At 37.8% G+C, this 16,353-nt stretch overlaps 1 protein-coding gene across 1 annotated transcript in view; it reads left to right on the top strand.

Annotated features, from left to right (window-relative positions):
* Positions 1 to 16,353, top strand: part of PTPRT (protein tyrosine phosphatase receptor type T) — a 935,630-nt gene that overhangs the window by 435,087 nt on the left and 484,190 nt on the right. Inside the window, exon 8 of the mRNA XM_049779129.1 lies at positions 15,071 to 15,180. Coding sequence (XP_049635086.1) covers positions 15,071 to 15,180 — 110 coding nt within the window. The remainder of the gene's footprint in view (positions 1 to 15,070; positions 15,181 to 16,353) is intronic.

Raw genomic sequence — 16,353 nt, 5'->3', positions numbered from 1 at the left:
GGAGTAACCCCTGAGCATCACAGGGTGTGGCCCAAAAACCAAAAAAAAAAAAATATGATGCTATTAAAATGATGAACTTATATTAATTCAGTGGTAATATAAAGAAAATGGGAAATCCAAATCAAAAACCCAAATCAAAAGTAGAGTGAATAAAATAATAAACTCTACAAGTCATTAAGGAATGCAATGTCCAAAAAATATGAAAAGATGCTGAGCCTCTTTAATGTAATAGTTATAAACAAAAAATATTAAAGAGCCAGGAAGATAGCATTTGAGTTAAGATACTTACATAGTATGTAGTTGATCCTGCTTTGATCCCCAGTACTTTCTGGGCCCTTGAGTACTGCTGGGAGTGATATGGGAGTTGGCTGCAGAGCAATGCCTGATATTGCCCCAACCTCCATTCCAAAAAATAAAAAGTAAATAATTTAAAACTTATTTAAGTGCCCCTTCTTACCAGCTAGTGTGAAATGTTGATCATACCAAGGTTTTTTAAAGATATGGAGAGCTAACAGCTTTTAAAATGTTGCCAGAGGGAATATAAATAGAGTATAAATAGAAAATAACTGAGCATCACTCCAAGTGAAGACAGATGTAATTTTAATCTATTTGTCCTTTTCCTTGATATACCTTTATGAAACCTTGTATGTGTTCAATTGAATGCCCACAACTGTTCATAGTAATATTAGCCTAAGACAGCTTCATGAGAAAACAGCCCTAATGCCCAATGATAGAAAAATGGTGAAACAAAATGGAACTCTGTTCACAGAATAAGAGATAAATGAAACACAATTGCTTACATCAACTTGGATGAATTGCAAAACAATGTTGAGGGACATGCAAATAACATAATAGGAACATTCAATTCCTGCTTTTAAAGAAAAGCAGCAAAAACAAAACTATGTCTTAGTATATAGATGCATATACTTATAATGCCAAATAAAAATTTAGAGAACTATTAACAAAACATGGGATAGCATAACATTTTTTGAGAAAGAAATATAATTGGTAAGTGAATACACATAGATTGTTTTCAATGATACACTGAGAGTAAACTGTGGGTATAAGTTGTTCATTTCATAATTATTTATTAAACTATATATTGATGACATGTACTTTTGCCTTATGCTTATTTCATAAGTAACATTTAAAAATACAAAGCAATAATAAATTGAACAAAGATAATAAAGTTCTAAGAATACAATTTGTAAGATAAATATATTTTGAAATGATATAAAAAGAAAGAAACATCAATTAAAATTTGTCCAGTATTCCTACTAAGAGGACTCATTATAAAAAAAGGTCTGGTTTCCCCTCAAAATGTAAAAAATAGAACTTAAATAAGTTGACAGAATATGGCTGTAAAATTACTCCGAAGTCTTTCTAGTATAAATGGGTAGTAATAGAGAGAGCCCAGAGAACTTGGCAAAAATAAAGAGAGAATGACTTGTTTTATTAAATATTAAGGAATGTTATAGCAATACAACAGAGAAATACTCTTAGGATCAAAGCTTTGAGTTTGTAAAATAAAACAGAAAGTCACAGACCATTTTTCTGTATACAAAGTAAAGTAAAATGGTTGTAAATTCACATTTTAACTCATTGGGATAAAGTTTGACTAATTAATGGTCCGAGGAAAATTGTAAAGAACTTTAGTTAATTCTTACATTATTCAATATATATAATACATATATGTAGTGCATTAGAGATTAAAGTGATAAGAGTAAAAAGGTAGGAATAAATCATAAACTAACTAGAAGAAAGTGCAAGTTTCATCAGTTCTGGTCTAAGAATTTTTCTAAATGGGAACCCAGCGACTTCATGCTGCTGAGATGCTCTGTCTCCATTTTCATCCCATAGTTTCTCATTTATGAGCAGTCTCTGTTTCTTTCTGTTCAATTCACCTTCCACTTTTTAATAAATAAAACTTCTCATTTATTCCAGATTTTTTGGTGAAACTTCTCTTCCACTGCACTCTGGTAGAGGGAATTCCTCCTCCCCATCCCATATCTAGAAAAATAGCCATTAGTATATCATACTTCTTTCCTCCAAAGAGTTTCTTCCTCCAAACCATCTGCATATTTTCCCTCACGTGGTAAAGAGGTTTTTTCTTTTTTTTAATAAATATAATTTTTATTTTAATCATATTCTTGGCAAACCCAGGAGACCATATGGGATGTCAGGAATCCCATATGGGTTGGCCATGTGCACGGTAAATACCCTACCTACTGTACTATCACTCTGGCCCCCAGGATTTCATTCTTTTTTTAAAATATAATTTTTATTTTAATTATAGTGGCCTACATATCATTGACAATAATATTTTAGGTACATATTAACATAAAAACCGGGGAGTTTCCATCACCGAATTGTCCTCCCTCCACTCCCGTTCCCGTCCTACCTCCCATATCATCCTCCCTCACCCCCGGGGCTGCCAGAATAAGTGGTCCCCTCTGTGCCTCGCTAACTACTTAGTGGTCTTACCCCTGTTTGGTTTTGGTACCTGCCTTATTTCCCACTCTAATTGGGAGGCGGGACTAGATAGTTCAAGTTTTGTGGTTTTGTTTGAAGAAGAGAAAAGTAATAAACTGGGGGGAAAAATCAAATATGCCAAAAATGGGCGGAGTCCTTCTGGAGGCTCTCATCCTAGGTTTGAAAGACGAAGGGGAAAAAGAAGGTAAAACACCACAACAGTACAAAAAGAAGTGTCAAATAAAATGTCCAGTGAGTACTCCAACAATAAAGATAAGCACCACATAAAAGCCATGGTCTTGAGATAAAAAAACAAAACAAAACATGGCAGAGCACATAAAGGAAGAAAAGAAGAAAAAAATATAAATGGAGACAACTTCAATATCCACAACAAAACAAAGAAATCAACAAAGACTAGATAAATAAGAAAAATTGTTTTTTGCTTTTTTCCTTTTTTTTCCTTTTTTTTCTTCCCTCCTGCACAGGAACAGTAAATATTGGGGTCATTTGAAAAGGAATTCCCTTGGCCTAAGAGATACAGGGTTTCTCCACCCTTAAAGTATATTGTCATGTGATTAACTATAGACTCCTTTCAGGTTCATTTACTCTTCCCTTGGCGCTTTTGTGATGTATGGAAGACTTCTGCTCCATCCTGGGTAATAAAATAAGACCTCTGTATCTAGAGATCTCGGTATCTGCACAGGTTAGGGAGTGGAACTTATGATGAAGTCTTTCTTTGTGATTCTAGAAGTTCTGTTTCCTCAGTGTCATTTTTAATCCGTCTTCTGTGGTTGGTGGTCTTGGTCTTTGTGCTGATCCTAGGATGGGGCCTGGGATAGCGTCTTTTGTTATGTTTCCAGAAGACCCAATCTGTTGCAATTGTCTCAGACAGACCTCTGGAACTAGAGATCATGGTTGTTGTACAGGTCGTAGCTCAAACCCTAGAGTAGGGTTTTTTTAATTGGTCCCAGGAGAAATACAGTCCGGTCATGGTTCTATCAGCCAGTCATCTGTAAATCGTGATCTTGGCATTTGGACAAACCAAAGGGTGACAAGTCTTCTGATTTTGTCTTATCGTTAGCTGGTGAGATAGGATAACCTGCTTTTAGGTCAAGTTGTTCCCAGTTTACTCGTTGTCAGGATATCATATTAGAGCTGGCACTTGTTGGTGTCCAGGCAGTATTAAGGATGCCCTGGATGGGATCTGTTTCCTGTGGCTGTTGTGAAGAACTGTGTCATTTCTATGTCTGGGATCCAGGGTTCAAGGCTGAATGGTTGGTGTCTAAGTTGGGACCACATGACATATTTTCAAGGTGGGAGATGCCCCTGTATTGTAAACAAGTATGAGTTCTTATCTCTAGTAGATAAGAACTCGTTTTTATATGTAATATTTCCCCTTTTTTTTAGTGTGCCTTTGCAGGGAGAAATAGTGCTGCATTATATTGCTGGTACATTTGAGGGTGGAAAGAGAAGAAAACAGAAATAGGCCACACCCCCAAAAAGATAAAAATAGAAATAAAAATATATGTGCTCACATACCATATTTGCCGGCATATAGGACGACCCCCTAATTTTGCAGTTAAAACATAGGTTTAGGCCTATTTTAGGCCTATATTCGCTGTATCAGTCAGAACGTTCCTGTGCTGCAACTGTATGTACCACAGTGAGCCAATCACAACAAGCAAAGGTTCAAAGATTATACTGTAATAGATTTCCTCTCTGACTCTGGCCAATCTGAGCAGGCTTTTTACAGTGTAGGTTTGGGTCCAAAACATTGTCTAATTTGCATGCATAAAAAGCCTGCTTGGATTGGCTAAGTTAGAGAGGGGGTCCGAGCAGCCTTGCAGTGATAGGTCTCTTATCATAGGCACCTTTTCTGGCAATTCCCTGGTGCCATCAGTTAATCTCCCCCACTACATGAACCAAACAACACCCCATCCTCGGACCCTAGCACTGAACCACCCACACTGTTAGCTGGGTTTTGCAAGAAGTGGCCCCCAGATCTCCTGAGTACTGTTTGAAATCCCCCAAGAAAGAGATTTGGAAACTCTGTGGCCTGATTTTTTTTGTTTGTTTGTTTAGCGGCATATTGAAACATTTTTCAGGATATACTCGGTGTATAAGACAACCCCCGATTTTCAGTTGACTTTTTTTGTTTCAAAAGTCGTCTTATACGCCGGAAAATATGATATATATATATATATATATATATATATATATATATATATATATATATATATATATATATATATATATATATATATATAAATAAAAAAGATTTAAAAAATGAAATAAAAAAGTAATTAAAGGAACAAAGTGATGCAAGAGATCTCCTTACATTTGGGGAAAAGCAGGTAAAGAGGTAGTGTAATACAGGTCTTATACTTATTATGGAAGTATAGGTTTCCCCATTGTCTTTTGAGATTTTCTTGTGGTGTGTACATTCCCAGGTGCCTTTTCATCACACAACCTGACCCTCTGAGAATGGCAAAAGATGTGTGGCAGGGAGGTCTTGGGAAGAGTTCTTATATTGGGGATACTTTTAGAGCTAAGTCCAGTTTCAAGTAACAGTCCATGTTTGGAAGGGTTGGTAAGGAGGACCGCACAGCATGAGTCAGTAGGGTTGTTGGTTGCCTTTTCTTGCAGAGGACGAGGTGTGGGTTTGACTGGTTGTCCCTTTGCTTGGGTGCTAGGTGCTGATTCGTTGGGGTAGGAGGTCAGTCTTGATGCCTAGTGGATTAAGAACTGAGGGTGAAGAGTTTTTATAAGGTGGGAAATCTGGATGGGATTGAGGGGTGAAGGGATAGTCAGATTTCCAAAGGGGGGAAGGGGGAAAGTATTTGGACTGGGCAGGAGAGGATAAAAGAAAAAATAAATTAAAAAGAAAAGGAGAAAAAAAAAGAAAAAAAAGAAAGTAGTGAGAAGAGAGGAGAAAAGAGCAAGGGAATGCTAGTTTGCTTGAATGTGTTGGATGAGTAGGGCCTGTAGTATAAGTCTGTAGGTCACAGTTGCTGCTTTGGTGGTCTGGCTGGTCATGTGTTTCAGGTCCTAAAAGAAGGTATAACCTAGAGATAAAGGGTATGTTAAAGAGTTTTATCAGGGGGCCAGAGAGTGGTGCTAGAGGTAAAGTGTCTGCCTTGCAAGTGCTAGCCAAAGAAAGACTGCGGTTCGATCCCCCAGCGTCCCATATGGTCCCCTCAAGCCAGGGGCAATTTCTGAGCTCTTAGCCAGGAGTAACCCCTGAACATCAAATGGGTGTGCCCCCCCAAAAAAAACACAAACAAACAAAAAAAGAATTTTATCAGGACATTCTCATAGTGCAAGCTGGGTATGATATCTTGTGTGACTGAGCCCTGAGATGCCATCTTAGTTTGTCCACCCTTTGTGTCCAAGAATGCCTGTGGACAGAAAAGCTGAAAGGTTATTTTAAATATAGTAAGATTAAGGCATTAAAACAAATTGTTATGAAATGCTTCCGGTGGAGTCAGTGATTTCCCATGGTATTCTTTACCTGTAATCTTGTATAAGATCCCTAAGGGATTTTTATGGGTCTTTGTAGTAGAAGGCTGATTAAAAACCTGTTCTCTCTATGCTACTGTTTATGCTGTTGCTGGTTTCTTTGTGGTATAATGTGTAGTCAAGAGTTTGTGTTGTTCTTCTTTCATGTGTTTTGGGCACTGCTCTCTGGTATACGTTGACTGTTAAAGTGTTTGGAGTTTCTACCCTGTTAAACCCTTTTATTTGATTGTTGATTATTAGTTGTATATAAGGTGTATGTTCTAGGTGCTTCAGAATACTGCTATCATTCTGTGTTTGTCTTTCATCTTCTGGCTTACTTCATTTAACATAATATGTTCTAGGTCTATCCATGTTGCTACAAAGTCTGTGATTATATCATTTCTGACTGCCATGTAGTATTCCATTGTTATAGATACCACATCTTAATGATCCATTCATCTGTTGTTGGACATCAAGGTTGGTTCCAAGACTTGGCTATTATACTGAGTGCTGCAATAAATTGTGGGGTGCACACATACTTTGGAATGAATGGCCTACCAACTTGGGGGTAGATACCTAGGAGAGCAATGATTGGGTCAAATTGTAGCTCAATTCTGAGTTCTTTGAGCACTCTCCAGACTGTTCTCCGAGATAGGTGTTGGACTAGGGGGCATTCCCACCAGCAGTGGATGAGAGTGCCTTTCATACTGCATCCCCGCCAACAAAGATTGTTCCCATTATTTTTGATGTGAGCTATTCTCACTGGTGTAAGGTGGTACCTCAATGTTGTCTTGATTTGGATTTCCCTAATGATGAGTAAAGGTGAGCATGTTTTCATGTGTTTGTTGGTCATCTTTTGGTCTTCCTCAGAGAAGTGCCTATTCATTTCATCTCCCCATTTTTCTATGGCTTTATTTGGTTTTGGGGGGGCTCAGCTTTCTGAGTGCTTTGTATATTCTGGATATCAGCCCTTTATCTGACATGTTGAGTGCAAAGATTTTTTTCCCATTCAGTTAACTGTCTTCTTGTGTTAAGTAGGGTTTCTTTTGCCATGCAAAAGCTTTTTAGTTTGGTATAGTCCCATTTGTATATGTTTGATGCTAAAATTCTTGCCATTGACATTCTATCATCAAAGACTTTTTTGATATATAGGTCTTCGAGTGCTTTGCCTATTTTTTCCTCAATAAATTTTATAGATTCGGGTCTGATTTCAAGGTCTTTAATCCATTTTAAGTTGACTTTTGTATATGGGGTGAGGTATGGGTCAATTTTCAATTTCTTACAAATGGTTTTCCAGTTGCACCAGCACCATTTGTTGAAAAGACTTTCTTTGTCCCATTTCAAGTTCTTGGCTCCTTTGTTAAATATTAGTTGACTGTATATCTGGGGGCTTATGTCTGGAAATTCTGTTCTAATCCACTGGTCTGAGGCTCTGTCTTTGTACCAGTACCATGCTGTTTTGGTCACATTGGCTTTATAGTATAGCTTCAGGTTAGGTAAAGAAATGCCACCCAGCTTCCTGTTTTTTAGTATGTGTTTGGCTATCCTGGGTCTTTTGTGGTTCCAGATGAATTTTATGATTGATTGTTCTAAGTCTTTAAAGAATGATGTCTGAATTTGGATGGGGATTGCATTAAATCTATATAGGAGTTCGGGTAGGATAGTCATTTTGACTATGTTGATTCTACCTACCCATGAGCATGGGATGTTCTTCCATTTCCCTAGATCTTCTTCAGTTTCTTTCTGAAGTGTTTTGAAGTTTCCCTGGTATAAGTCCTTCACTTCCCTTGTAAGGTTGGTTCCTAGGTACTTGATGTTTTTTGATACTATTTTAAATAGAGTTGTATTCTTAACCTATCTCTCCTCTACTTTGTTATTTGTATAGAGAAATTCTACTGTCTTTTGTGCATTGACTTTGTAGCCAGCCACTTTGGTGTATTGGTTTATTGTTTCTAGGAGTTTTATTGTGGACTCTTTAGGGTTTTCCATGTATATCATGTCATATGCAAAAAGAGATATTTTGAATTCCTCTTTCCCTATTTGAATTCCTTTGAATCCCTTCTCTTGTCTGATTGCTATTGCTAGGACTTCTAAGACTATGTTGAATAAGACTGGAGAGAGTGGACATCCTTGCCTAGTTCCTGACCTTAGTGGAAATGCTTTTAGTTTTTCACCATTAAGGATAATGTTGGCTGTGGGCTTTTCATAGATAGCTGTAACTATCTTGAGAAAGGTTCCTTCCAGACCTATTTTGCTTAGTGTTTTCAACATGAATGGGTGTTGGATTTTGTCAAATGCCTTCTCTTCATCGATTGATATGATCATGTGGTTTTTGTCTTCTTTATAATTGATGTGGTGTATGATGTTGATTTATTTGCATATGTTGAACCTTCCTTGCATCCCTGGGATGAAACCCACTTGGTCATGGTGTATAATCTTTTTGATGTAGTGCTGGATTCTGTTCACTAAGATTTTGTTGAAAATTTTTGCGTCTATGTTCATTAGTGAGATTGGTCTGTAGTATTCTTTCTTGGTTGTATCTTTGCCCTCTTTGGGAATCAGAATGATATTAGTCTCATAAAAGGAATTGGGAGGATTCCTGTCTTTTCAATGGTTTGGAAGAGTCTGTGAATCAGTGGAAATAATTCTTCTTGGAATGTTTGATAGAATTCACCTGTAAAACCATCTGGGCCTGTACTTTTGTTCTTGAGGAGTTTCTTAATTACTGTTTCAATTTCCTCCGAGGTGATTGGCCTGTTTAGGCTTTCTACATCCTCCTTTTCTAGTCTTGGAAGCTGGTATTTTTCCAAGAATCTGTCACTTTCTTCTGGGTTCTCTAGCCTAAATGAGTATAGTTGTTCATAATATGTCCTCATGATGTTTTGGATTTCTTGGGGTTCTGTTGTAATCTCTCCCCTTTCATTTGTGATCCTGCTTATTTGGGTGTTTTCCCTCTTTTTTGTGGTGAGCACTGCCAGTGGTTTTTCTATCTTGTTTATTCTTTCAAAAAACCAACTCCTGGTCTCACTGATTTTCTGTATTAGTTTCTATGTTGTTTATTTCTGCTCTGGTTTTTATTATTTTGTGTCTTCTGGTTGTGTTTGGGTTTCTCTGTTGCTGTTGTTCGAGCTCCTTAAGATGGTCCTTTAAACTGCTAATTTTGTCGTTTTCCTCTTTCCTGACATAGGATTGTATTGCTATGAGTTTCCCCCTGATTACTGCTTTTGCTGTGTCCCACAAGTTTTGACAAGTTGTTTCTTCATTGTTATTTGTCTCAAGAAATCTTTTTTATTTCTTCCTTAAGTACTTCTTTGATCTGGCTGTTTTTGAGCAGCATATTGTTTAATCTCCAGGTGTTGGATTTTCTCCATTGCTTCTTTTTACAGTCAATTTTTACCTCTGTTGCATAGTGATCTGACAGGATGCTTCTAATGATCCTTACTTTTGTGATTTTATGCAGGTTAGATTTGTATCCTAAGGCATGGTCTATTCTGGAGAAGGTTCCATGTGGACGTGAGAAGAATGCTTTCTGGGGGTGGCGGGCTCTATATAAGTCTATTGGCCCTAGTTCTTCTAATTTTTCATTTAGGGCTCTTATTTCTTTGTTAGGTTTCTGTCTGGTGGATCTGTCCAGTGGTGATAGTGGAGTATTAAGATCTCCTACTACTATCACATTTCCTTTCATGTGTTTCTCCAGTTTTGTAAGCAGTTGCTGTACATATTTTGCTGGCTCTGCATTAGGTGCGTAGATATTAACCAGTGTTAGCACTTCTTAGTCTAGTGTTCCCCTGATCAGTAAGTAGTGACCCTCTTTGTCTCTGATCACTTTCTTAAGGTTGAATGCAATTTGGTCTGATATAAGAATGGCTGTCCCTGCTTTTTTTTTTTTATTTCCATTGGCCTAGATAATGGATTTCCATCCTTTTATTTTAAGCCTGTGCCTATCTTGTACTTGTAGGTGTGTTTCTTGTAGGCAGCAAAAATATTTTCTAATCCAGTTCTCTATTATTATTATTATCTTTTAATGGGAGAGTTTAGTCCATTAACATTTAAGGAGATTATTGATAGAGAAGGCTGTTGTGCAGTTATGTTGTTTAGGGTGGTTGTTGTTACAAACGGGGGTTTGGATTGTGTAATTCATCTCTGAGTAGGTCATTTAGGGTCAGTTTTGTTTGTGCAAATAGAGCGAGTTCATTTTTGTTTGAGAATGATTTTATTCTTCCCTCCCATATGAATGGTAATTTTGCTGGATAGTGGATTCTAAATTGAAAATTTCTTTCATTCAAACGTTTAAATATGTCATTCCACTGTCTTCTTGCTTGAAGTATTTCATATGGGAGATCTAGTTTGATTCTAATGTTCCTTCCTTTGTATGTGAGGGTTTTTTTCTCCCTTATTGCTTTAAGTAGGTCGCCTTTCTCTTTGTTTCTTGCCATTTGAATTACTATGTGTCTTGGAGTTGGTTTGTTAGGGTCTATTTTGTTGGGGACTCTTTTCACCTCCTGGATTTGCTCAGATGTGTCTTTCCAGAGGGTGAGAAAGTTTACCACTATTATCTCCCTGACTAATTGTTCTTCCCCTTTCCCTCTTTCCTCCCCTTCTGGTATATCTACAATTCTTAGATTGTTTCTTTTGTCTTTGTTCATTAAATACTGGACTTTTACTTTCAGTGCTTTACCTTCTATTTCTTTGTTGGCTTTTTTGTTGTCTTTTGTTTGCAGTTTATCTTTGAGTTGTTCTATGTGATTCTCAAGCTGTGTGATTCTGCTCTTCTGGCTTTCTACGGTTTTACGTATTTCATTTAATTCTGTTTGTATGGAGTCTTTCATATTTTGTAGCAATTCTTGTTTAAGTTGGTTTATTTGTTCATCTATTGATGTCTTGTAAGCTCTGGCCAATGTGTCTTTCATTTCTTCTAGCATGGCTTGGAATTCTATTCTCCTGGCTGCTTTTAGGTCTTCCTCTTTTGGGTCTGTGTGTTTTGGTGGACTTGGAAACTTGTTCTGATTTCTATCCATCTCCCCTGTTGTTAATGCTTTCCTTGGTTTACCCATCTTTCTTTGTATTTATCGATTTGGCTTGGAGTGCAGTGCCTTCAGGTTTCAGCCCGCTGTGGCATGGGGCTGGGTCCCTTCTCAGGGCTCTATGTGAGTATGTTGGGTGATGTCACTGAGTTTTGGTCCTTCCCTCATCCTCCGGACAAGTCTGGTCTATCGCCCTTCCCTTCCTGCCAGACAGTGCAGGTTCACTCCTGGCCACAATGGTAGAGGGCACCATTGAGCCTAGATCACCAGCCCTCCCCACCTGGGAGACAGCCTGCACTTCCTTCTTGCCCCTCTAGTCACTGGTCCTCCTGACTTTCTGTCTCCCTGAGCTTTGTATTATAGATTGATAAGTTGAAGATCCCTACAAATGCTTTCACTGGCCTTTCTCCCCGCCTCACAGACCGAGGGTCCCCGTGCTGTCTGTGCTATGTCAAAGAGTGGGCTCCTTTGGGTGAGTGCTCACCACACGCTCAGGTCGGTGGCCTTCCCACCCTCCCCTGGCCTGTCTCAGGGGCTCACGGCTTCTTTGAATAGGCACCCTCCACACGCTCCGGTCAGCGACTCCCCACACGCCATGCCCTGTCCCGGGAACTCACGGCTCCCCTGGATAGGCGCCCTCCACACCGCTCTGGTCAGTGACTCCCCACACTCCATTTTCTCTGTCCCGGAACTCACAGCTCCCCTGGATAGGCGCCCTCCATGCGCTCTGGTAGGCGACTCCATCGAAAGAGGTTTTTTCTCAGCTGCCCCAGCTTTTTTTTTCTTTTCTTTTCGCCAGTGTTACTTATGTTCTTCCTCCTACCTATTACATTTCCTGATTTTGGATTTTTCTGGGTTGTCTGTCATAAGCCATATCCTTTCTTTGGCTCTGTGTTTTATTTTGATTACTGTTTTATCTCCCTACTTACATACTACACAGGTCAAATAATTTCCTATGTTACCTAGCTCCTTATCTTTTATTTTCTTCATCCTCTGTAGGATAAATTGGTATGCCATTATGCACTCTGAATTATTCTTGTTTGAGTCACAACAATCTCAATAACAGTAATTAGCAAAATTAAGATTGCTTCTTACTTCACTACCCAGCCACAACTACTGTTGTTAACTAGTCTCTCTCCATACTTTATAACTTAAAAGCTCACTTTCTTGATTTTCCATAATATCTCTAACAATGTCCTTCCATTTTTCTCTCTCTCCCTCTCTTTGCCCCTCCCCCCTCTATTTCTATTTTATTTTTTCTCATGGTTCAATTTGGGCTTTCTTTGTATCAACTTAGTCCCTGACCTGCTGTTTCATAGTCTACATCACATCTCTATCCTTCTGATAGGTTTCCTGTTTCTGGTCTCATGTATCTAACAGCTATTCCTTGTTGGATGTTCTATACAAATTTCAAGCGAATTCTGATGATGAACCAAGTTTTCCAACTTGACTCCTCTAATTTTCCTCTATATGGATGACATTCCCACCCATACCAGTTGAGTCAATCAGAAAAGCCTAGTCTTTCTTCACACATCTTCCCTCCTCACTTATTCAGTTAACCAGGTCACATCAAGTTAGCACCCCCCAGTTTACCTACATAGTGTACACCTTGCTGCATTAAAATCCTCCTGGTCCAATTACCACTATTTCTCCTCAAAATGGTTCTCCTACTCTGCCCTCACAAGTCTATCTACCTACACTTCTCTCTGATTTTTCCCCTCCAACTTCTACTTACCTAGCAATTCTAATTTATTTTCCACTTATTATCTTTTAGTTTTTAGAAGACTAGATTTTTCTGTTTATTAGTACTCTCCCAAATACTGTGTGACTTTACCTCAAAGCCCTGATAGCAACTTACAGAAGTTAATTGTTAATATTATGATTTATTTACTGTGCTTTCCTTTCCAGAATACAGGTTTTATCAGGGATTTGGTGACATGTCTCTTGGTTACTGCTGCATGGCTAGTTTCCTGCAGAGTCCCTTTATCATTTTAAATATTCAGTAAATATTTGTAGGAAGCATAAATTAATAAAGAAAAGCCATAAAAGTTCTGGCTATTTTGAAATTTCAACACACCTAAGAGATTTTAAAAACAAATGCAAAACTGGCAAAAATGTTTATATAACCAATGCAATAATATTGTTCTTAAAAATTATACTTGTAGACTCTTAAAATAACAGTGAACAAATTGAAGAGCTGTATAGAAAAACACAGGATAGAGAGAATGTTCATAAAAGAATCAATGGAAATGGCAATTAAACTAGAAATAAACTATACAATACTATAAGATATATATATATATACACACATATATACTTAATTTTTAAAAAGTGTTATTGAGGCTTGGGAATGGGCATATTCTTTCACTGGGGAGCTCAGAATGGTTCAGATTTCTGGGAAGCAATCTGATGATATATATCTAAAACCTTACAAATAAAATAGCCTAGCTATTTGACCCAAGAAATTAATTTGCAAGTATTTATCACAGGGACAGCAGCAGAGTTGCATACACAAAGCATTTTCTAAGAATGTTCATTGCAGTGTTACTGAAAATCAATCATGAAGAATTTAAAACAACGTAAGTGCCCAATAATAAAACATTGGTGACTATAAAGGGCATATCCTGCTCCAAGCTTCCATTAAAATGCATGGCCTCAAAGAACATTTCAGGATTATTTTTTGCCATTTGTTTGGTGATAAAAGAAGGTTGCAGCACAATATGCACAGTTGCAGTTTAATTTTTAAAAATAAAACATGTATATTCATAAGCATAAAAATACTCAGAAAATATATCTGGGCATAGAGATTATGAGTGATTTTGTTCTTTTCTCTTTTTTTAAACCTGTCTTGGATATACTCTTAATATTCAACAAATTCTGTGTATTATGTCCATAAAGAGAAAAACTAAATATATTTTAATTTAACAATAGGGAACTGATTGCAACATATGGCCAAGGCTATATCTAGAGAGGCGAGCATGGTGATTAAAAGTATATGCTTTGAAGCTCACAGACAGGTGTTCAGTTCTCTCTTTATAACTTAAGAGCCATATGACCTTGAGCAAGTTATTTATTTTACTCAGCCTCTGTCTCCTTATCAGCACAAAGGATGTAATATATATTGGGCAAGGCTGTATTATGACTTAAATAATATATTGTGTTTAAATTCTGATCAAAGTTTAAGCACTTAATAAGAATACTCTCTCTTAATGCTAAAATATAAATAGATGGGTGATGATTTACATGAATTCATCATTCCCTAGGAGATTATAACTAGGAAAGTATACGAAATGCTTTATTTTATGGTTCCATATCTCCCAATAGTTGTAATCATGATGGAATCCAGAATGAGGTGCTAGCAGGAGAGTTCAGAAAAGGTTGTACTTGTAGGGCAAAATGCTGGCATTGCCTAATCATTTATTTGCCTTCCCTGAATGGTTCTTAAGTATCTGCCATATTGCAGACAATGAAGACCCCGCAGTAAAACAACCTGGCTATCTTTTATGGAGGAAGAAGACAAGTTTCTACTAATAGGAGTGTATTTCCAGCACATTATCCTGTTCCATTTAGATAGAAGTCAGGAAATTGATAAAAATATTTCCATCTATAGTGGGAGAAAATTTGGCAAAACAAGTTTGTAAAAAAAAAAAAATAAGATAGTGAAGCTAATTCAGCATTCCTCAGATATGATCCTAAGACATGAATCTTGTCCAGAATCCCACTTCTGTTGAGAGGTGAGGGTCTACTGATGTTTTCCTTTCCTTTTAAAATAACAAGTTTACTCAGTTTATAGAAGAAATGCTATTATCAGACTTCCATGAAAGAGGCAACTAAACTGTGGTGCATAGGTCAAATCTAGTCAGAGACATGGCTTTTATTTTAGAAATAAAAACATATCAGAATACAGCTTCACTGATTTATTTTATAAGTGATTTGTACCCACTTTAAAATGTGTTTGCTTGCTTTGTTACAGGGCAAAGTTATATAGTTACTCGGGAATACTTTTGTTCTTGGTTAAGTGGGAGGAGTTGTGGAAAGGAGAATAAATATCAAGTTTATATGTTTTCCTTTTATAGTTCCAGGGGCTGTTCCTCTGGAATCTATTCAAGGGGGGCCCTTTGAGGAGAAGATCTACATTCAGTGGAAGCCCCCCAATGAAACCAATGGAGTCATCACACTCTATGAGGTAAGAAGACTCCTTTTGCTGTGTCAACTGGCTTGCCTTTGTTTCATGTACTACAATCTGAATTTATTGAGTCCCTACTGTGGTTTGAGCTCCATAGAAGTTACCTGGATAATTTAAATACAAATTACCCAAATTTCCTGACACTACAGTAGAAGAAAAGTATGAGGGCACTCAGTTGATTTGTCCTGATAATCCCAAAGACAAAGAAGTTGGAATATCCCACACTTGATTATGGTGACTATTGATCTTAGCAGAAGAGTCAGTAGTAGAGAGGCAGGTTACCCTCTAATTTGGCTCCTCTGGAAAGCCCTCAGTTCTCATGAGGTTCATCCTGTCTAAATTTTCTCTGGGATTCTGGTTTTTTTTTGTATGCTTTAGAGTCAAAACTAATGATGCTCAGGAGTTACTTCTGGCTCTGCATTCAGGAATCACTCATGGTAGTATTCAGGGACCAAATGGAATGCAAGAGATAAAACCCAGGGTGGCCACATGCAAGGCAAGCACTTTACCCACCGTACTATCACTGACTTCTTCTCTGAGAATCTGAAAATACCCACTATCATCTCCTCTGGTGTTGCCTGATACTTGAGTTTTAATATTACTCTGTAGCCAAAGCGTGCTTTGTTCTTACCCAGGTGGTGTTGAAGCCAACCCCTCAGAATGAACAGAACCTGCTCCTATAAGCAATAGAAGAATCTCTCCAGACGGGAAGGCTCTCAGCAGATTACTAAAGGATTCCTAAATTATCTCCCAATTAGATCAAATTGTCTAGAAGTCCTGCAAACCAGAAACAAAATCAAACAAAGCTTTGTTAAGGCTGATAAAGTCGAGGTCGGGTGTTGGAACAAGGACATGATGGTCTCTTTTTCCACCTCTTATATTCTGAGATTCCAGGCTTGATCGGGGTATAGAAGGAAAATGCAGCTTTGCAGAGGGAAAATCCTGGAAGACAACTCTAGAAAGACTGACTAGACAGACTAGACGAGAGAGTCTAGAAAGACTTAGGTTCCCCATCTCCGTTACAGTCTCAAGTGACCTTTGGCAGGATTTCCACTCTCTAAACCTCAGGTTTCTTATCTTTAAAAGGGGGAGATGAAGGATGCTTCAGGGTTTATCTACAGACTTGAAAAGAGGAATGGTCTCAAATATGCCCAAGAAAGGAGACCATCTATT

The sequence above is a fragment of the Suncus etruscus genome, chromosome 9 (assembly GCF_024139225.1).
Source record: "Suncus etruscus isolate mSunEtr1 chromosome 9, mSunEtr1.pri.cur, whole genome shotgun sequence".
Taxonomy (NCBI): Eukaryota; Metazoa; Chordata; class Mammalia; order Eulipotyphla; family Soricidae; genus Suncus; species Suncus etruscus.
This window is presented reverse-complemented; position numbering and strand designations above follow the sequence as displayed.